The sequence below is a fragment of the Trifolium pratense genome, linkage group LG3 (assembly GCF_020283565.1).
Source record: "Trifolium pratense cultivar HEN17-A07 linkage group LG3, ARS_RC_1.1, whole genome shotgun sequence".
NCBI lineage: Eukaryota > Viridiplantae > Streptophyta > Magnoliopsida > Fabales > Fabaceae > Trifolium > Trifolium pratense.
The window spans coordinates 22535615-22542298 of NC_060061.1; the positions used below are offsets into that span (position 1 = coordinate 22535615).

General features: G+C 34.6%; 1 protein-coding gene across 1 annotated transcript; it reads right to left on the reverse strand.

Moving 5' to 3' along the window:
* Positions 1 to 990: 990 nt before the first annotated feature.
* On the reverse strand, positions 991 to 6326 carry LOC123916691 (protein DETOXIFICATION 46, chloroplastic). Its single transcript, XM_045968206.1, has 14 exons — positions 5803 to 6326; positions 5581 to 5675; positions 5121 to 5229; positions 4936 to 4991; positions 4570 to 4625; positions 3971 to 4109; positions 3719 to 3856; positions 3563 to 3631; positions 3341 to 3451; positions 2955 to 3083; positions 2258 to 2335; positions 1809 to 1880; positions 1325 to 1384; positions 991 to 1226 (listed from the first exon to the last, which is right to left on the reverse strand). Exons 1-14 carry the CDS (start codon positions 6266 to 6268, stop codon positions 1125 to 1127), a joined length of 1680 nt encoding a protein of 559 aa, XP_045824162.1. The 5' UTR covers positions 6269 to 6326; the 3' UTR covers positions 991 to 1124.
* Positions 6327 to 6684: the final 358 nt, after the last annotated feature.

Genomic DNA, 6684 nt, shown 5'->3' on the forward strand with positions numbered 1-6684 from the left:
TTAAGAATCCATATATATATATATATATGGCACTTAAAATAAAATAAAATAGTATTAAGTGAGAAATTATGAAAAACTCTTCGGATCATAGTCGTAAAAAGAGGCTTGATCAATGATCACCACCTCTAAGTAACAAGTGAAGTTGTTAACCCACTTGGGGTTGGTCTAGTGGTGTTGGCTTGGGTCCTTAGAGTATGCTCCTCTCAAGGTCTCATGTTCGATTCCCCCTGGTGCCAATTTCGATGGGCCAAGTCCATACAGAGCAAAAAAACTCTAGCTTTAAATGGGGTCCCCGCAAGTGGACGATGAGATTGGTCCCCTTGGATTAGTCGGTCCTAAGGCCGGATAATTTTTTTTTTTTTTTTTAAAAAAAGTGAAGTTGTTACGAGAGCAAGAGGGAAAACATTTAAAATCATATTGGCTTTCACCTCATTAATAACGAAGAAGTTTTCATCTAACTATATTCCAGTGACATCACGAAGTAACACAATGACTCAACGTTCACTCTTGGATCATGGGTCACTCATGGGAGCAAAATCAATGACCATAGCACAAAAATGTCATTTCCGGCACTACCAACCTCAAAGGTCTTCCATCCACCATTACCGTAAAAACAAAAAAAGAAAACTATATTCTTCTAATGTGGTTTCGGGACAAAAAGTGAATTGTTATTTTGACATACCGGCAATGTCAACCATATTATTTTGGAGATAAACCACAAACTCCGATCGAATATAATGTATTAATTCTTGTTACATTTGTTATCCTACCCCAGCTAATAATGATTTTCCATTTGATGTCACAAAGCTTTTGACATTTGTGGGGTAGCACCAAATAACAATTTTATTCCAAAGGTAGACTTGTGATGACCAATGTATTAAAAACCGGACCGGTCGAACCAGGAACCGAGCGGGTGGGGGGTTAACTTATATGGTCTGGCTATCAGACCAACCCTGTTAACGAACCTTGTCGGTTTGATAGTTGGTTCAATTTTTAAAACACTGGTGACGACATTTGATCTCGTATGACAATGTAAGCGTGAATCATCTTTGGTATAGAAATGTATGACTATTTTGTAAGATGTGTCTAATAGGCAACATTTGTCTATTAATAGAGTACCTAGACTAAGCAGTCTTAAGCTTTTGCAGTCTATTATATTCAATGTCTTCCGAGTATAAAATTCCCGTGGGAGAGAGAAGTCGCAGAAGTGCCATTGAAAACCGAGCCTATATTAAATAAGATACTCAAATCAGAATATTATAAAGATAGTAATAAACTTTAATATTTCACAAACTAGCGATACAAGTGGAGATCTTATTTTTACCCATTGAAACAATGCGAGGGAAAACCAACAGCCTTGCAAACCGAATCTGCTACACAAAATCTGCATCACAAAATATTGGGTAGTGTTAGGTTTCTAGTACAAAATTGATGAACGGGGATGGGACCATGCCACGAGCGAAAGATATAAAAATAATTGGTCAGTACTCCACAAAATTGACAAATTTTCCTTGTTTCAATTATGGATTTTGAGTGATTCACTCTAAGTAATATTAATATCAACCGTTAATTAATAAATCACGAGGTTTTTACAATCACAACCCATTATTCTCACCTTAGAGGATCCAAATCCTTTAATTATTCAATCTCCTTGTAACTAACTCATTAATACCCTACCGTTTATTCTTACATGAATATACTTCATTTTATCCTATTCTGGCTCGTGTCTAGCAGGTGTTTACAGTTTGGGCATAAATTGGTCAAGTAATATCACTATGTAACCCAAGAGATAAAGAAAAGGTCATTACCCATAATACCAGTGCACCTCCGCATAAGCATCCAGTCATTGACAAACTTATGAATCTTAGATCCCTTCCAGCCTGCATATGTGATGATACATCAAAATTACAATTGTAGTTGTCAACCAACAAACAACACATGCAAATGCCTTACTTATCTTTAATATGATCATAAAACAATTTGGACTGTCGAAGACAAAATGTATTTGTCGAACATGATTTTAAATGAACTTGATTTTGGAAAGTAAATTGGTAAAAATAGGGTACAAGTAAATCAATTTATGTTTGGATGCTTTTACGCTAAGGCAAAATCAAAGTTTTTGCAAGATATACTTTTTACAAGCTATGTGAGCTACAGATAAAACTCCTTTTTTGAACATCCGAGAAGAGTTGGTGAGAAGTAATATTAATACAATATGCTTACTTTCCCATTAATAGTGAAGATGAAATAATCATACCATCAAAGTTCCCTCAAGGCTGTGAGTAGGGGGTGTCACAACCAGTGCTATAAAGTATGGAATCAGCACCTTGTGCATCTGCGTGGTTTCAAAGTAGTTAGCTATTGTAAAAATTCACAACTCTTACAATTCATAAAAAATACACATTTTATAGATTCATCCACTTGATTATTCATAGGAAGGGGATCATTAAGACTCCAATGCTCACTTTAAGGGGAGTAATACCATGTACAGTACACTACAAATTAGAGGAAAAGTTGGTTAAAGAAGATACAAAAAAAAAAAAAAAAATATCTTACATCTGTTTGGGGGAGAAGGGATCATGTGAACCCCATAACAATTTTTAGGCTTGTTGCTTGAGGCCAAAGGTGTGCTCTTAGGATGGAATATTAGCTCCTACATTTTCTGTATTTTCTAATGTTTTCCAGTGATAAAATCTCACTTGGTTAGATAGGATTTTGTTTTTCCTATCACATTTCTATTTGTATTTTTCTGTTGATTATTTGGAACCCATATCATGCAGATTATGATTTAAAATCATAAGCTCTCGAGGAACAAAATAAACCAGAAAAAGTAGTATGCTGATTTACTATTACTTGATTGATAATACAGCCACATATTTTGAACATAATCTCAAAGGAGATATAGACATCAGCATCCATATCTAATCTGAACTTAAAAAAAATAAAGAACTGACCTCCTGAATGACCATCCGATCAGGTGTAAAAATGTAGGGAAATAAGAAAGGAACTGATGTTCCAACAATTCCTAATAACAATCCAAGTGTAGCTCCAATTATTGCGAGAGACCTTAGAAGCATCCGAGCCTGTTTGATATTACAAAAATTTAAAATTAAGGATTGACAAATGAGAATTGAATTTTATTTTATAAAATAGCATTATAAAGTAAAGAGAATGGAGTACTACCCTATAAAACTACATATCCCAATTAAAGAAAACAGTGATCCTTAATATGATCGCAAACTAAGCACGAGATAGACCAGAAGCTAGAGATATAAGGATACACAAGAGGTCTTAAGACATCAGAGTAAGTTTGGTAACATTGCAAATGAGAAACACTAACCTTTGACAAATTCCGATTAACTCCATATAGCAATTCAGGCATAAATGATTGAGCAGTTTGTGAGAGAGGTTCACCCCATACTGTGCACATGCAAAAGGTTTGGACCATGACCTAAAGTAAGAGTTATCACTGGTCTTGAATTTAGTTTTTCAGATGTGCAAATGCAGATATATAGCAAGCAATAAAAGGCTCAGTGATGAAACATGACGAAGTAAAACTAACTTGATGAGCAGCCATTGTATGTGTACCCATTGATGTTGCAAAGTATATTAGTAGGGAGTAGAAAGCCACCTAAACATTTGAACTTTATATTACATTAAAAAGCTATAACATATTGCATATAAAGCTATGAATTTGATAAAATACTTAAAACACAACCTTTGACATCATTGTCATAAAAACAGGAGCAGCAAGCCCGAGTATCGTGAGAAATTCACTCCCCGAAGGAATGGATAAGGCAAAGGCATTGTATCCCTTCATGTTCAAGGTTCGCATCATCATATAAGCAGCAACAACCTAGGAGCAGTAAAGGAAGAGAAAAGCAATATATAACAACACATGAGTGGTTTGAAAATGGGGGGAACCATATATATATATATATAATGATGCAGAAGAGTTAGTTCCGCATACTTGTGATGCCATTGTAGCCCATGCAGCCCCTGCAATTCCGTAGCCTAAATAGGTGCACAAAAGTATATCACCAACGGCATTGATAATACTAGCAGCAGCCAAAGCTTTCAAGGGTCCCCAGGAATCTTTCATACCAAGACTGTATGATGTGAATACCAAATTAAAGAATGAAATTAATAAGCTAATAGTTACCATATTATTCAAATCAATTACAAAGCATGGGTTGAAACATAGACTATTATATTAAGCTCTGTTATTGGTAAAAGGAATTTAAAAAATTTTGCTCACAAAGATATTAAGTAAGACCAGAAAGAGAAAAAACATACATTTTTACAGAATATAGGAAACATACAATATAGCAGAAAGTATGGTAACCTTGCTAACACAGAAATGTCAAATCACGGAAATTGTTGCCTAGAGATTTTAAGTAAATATGAAGATAAATTCTACCACTGTATTGAAAAGTAGTTCAACATAATATCAACTCTGCTACATGAAATAGAATTCCATGAGTCTAGCAGTATCTCAATCTTGACATAAGAACTTTCAACCTCTCACATCAGAGAATCACATATTAGTAATAAATAGTAAATTTGCACCTTGCACTCTGTGCAACCCATCCGACAAGTAAAGCAGGCCATGCCAAGCCTCGAATCTAACAACAAAAAAAGACTCGTTGTAACTGAAATGTTGCTGCTGTAAATTAAGCATAGGAGAATACCATAACTTGGTCATTTTCAAAATCAAATGATTAACAAACATAAAGAGGAATCGTTTTACTAGCTCTTATCCCGTCATGATGAAAGTTCTGATAATACTTTCATCTACATTTACAAAAAATGGAATTGAAGAAGGATTGTATTAATTACATTCCTCCATAATATTCAGTGTAGCTTCTTCAATTTATGAAACATGAATTGAAGCCATAATTTAAACCAAGGAAACATAATAGCATAAAAACTAACCTGTACGTAAGTGTTAGCTGCAGGTACTACATGTGCATTCTTTGATCCGGTGAAAGCTGAAAAGATCATAAATAGCAAAATCATCAATTATGGGATTGACTCTATAATCTTTTGATCACAATCAAGTTCTTCTTATCCAAAATGAGTTGAAAGTGCAAAAGACTAAACCACTCCATTTTCAATACCAGTGAGTGTGGCAGCACCAAATAGCCCTGTGAACAAAAGCATTGAGAAGCCACAAGCCAACCCAACAAAAAGCAAGACAGATATGTGATGTTGAACTTCTTCTCTATCCTACACAAATATTTGTACTAATGAAAACCAGTATAAATCCTAAAAGTGCACAAAGTGGTAAATATGAAGATTGAATAAGCATTTATCATCAGCCTAGTTTGTTGTGCATTATTACATTGAAATTGGATCCTCTACAGGTGCAGTACGATGCTGCACCCGTAAAGGATCCAGATTCCATTATATCATAGTAATTTCAATTCAGTCATATTTGAGAACACGAACCATATATTATTAATCAATACATGTCTTTCATGTACCGTGCATAAATTTTTTTGTAAGAAGTCACACACATTCATCGCTAAATCAAACAAAAAAACAAAAACATTTATTTTTGAAAATAAATAAAATAACCTGTTTAGCAAGGGCAGTAGCAACCATATTGGAAGTAGCAACTGATAGAAACATGAACACATAGCTCATGTAATCACAAACAACTGTAGCAGGACCTACACAAATAACTCCAAAATTTCCCATCAGTATCATTAAATACTAAATAAACAATGCAAAATCTACCACATCCATACCAACAATTTACAACTATAATTATAATAAAAATAAAAATATCATCGATACCTAAAGCAGCAAGCTCAATGGAACTTCCCTGACCGATAACAGCAGTATCAATTAAACTCATTAACGGTCCACAGATCCAAAGTCCAGTTGCAGGTCCAGTAAACTTGATAATTTCCTTCATCTGAATCCATATACCTTGATTCGCTAGTTCTTTTTCCACTTCTTCCTTTTCAACTTTATCTTCTTCAGAAGCTTCGTTGATTTGGCCTTTGTGTTCAGTTGAATTTGGGATGCCATCGCCGGTGAGTTCTTGACCTTGAATTGCGCGAGCGGTTACGAATGGATTGCGGTGAAATGCGGAGATTGAGAGGCTTGAATTTGGAGGAAGGGGAGGTGTGAAGAAATGGAGAGGAAGGTGACGGTTAGAAATGGTTGAAGAGGGAGAAAGTGGTGTGAGATTAGGGTTTTGAAGGGGAGGAAAGTGAAGAGAACGAGGAAGAAGTATTGATTGGATTTTGAGTGCCATTTTTTGTTCTATGGTTTGGTGGAGGGAAAAACAAAGCGACCAAGTCTTCTTCCACTTTTTGCGTAAAAAATATAAAGCTTAAAGGCAAATTCTTATCTACCCATTCTGTTAAGATGGGCTGAGTTACCCATTTGAGTTGGCTTAATCTAAACCATCCAATCTATTTTCTATTATTTATGCAATGAAAATACAAACTTTGCAAAACTAGTAAGCAAAAATTTTGTAATTGCAAAACCACCCACACAAAATTAACACCGATGATTTTCGTTTCATGATTTCATCTACTTCAGGTTTGCAAATAAATTATTTTATTTTTTCATCTCTAATTCTTCTTTTCTTAATTTCTAGATAATTTTCGTTTTTATACCGTCAAAAAAGATAATTTTCATTTTTTTTTTCTTTTCAAAATTTCGAAA

Coding starts and splice junctions, on each gene's coding strand:
- LOC123916691 (XM_045968206.1), bottom strand. CDS start 6,268: ATGGCACTCAAAATCCAATCAATACTTCTTCCTCGTTCTCTTCACTTT. Junction 5,676..5,802: donor CATTGAGCTTGCTGCTTTAG/GTATCGATGATA, acceptor TTATTTGTGTAG/GTCCTGCTACAGTTGTTTGT. Junction 4,110..4,569: donor TGGGTTGCACAGAGTGCAAG/GTGCAAATTTAC, acceptor CACATCATACAG/TCTTGGTATGAAAGATTCCT.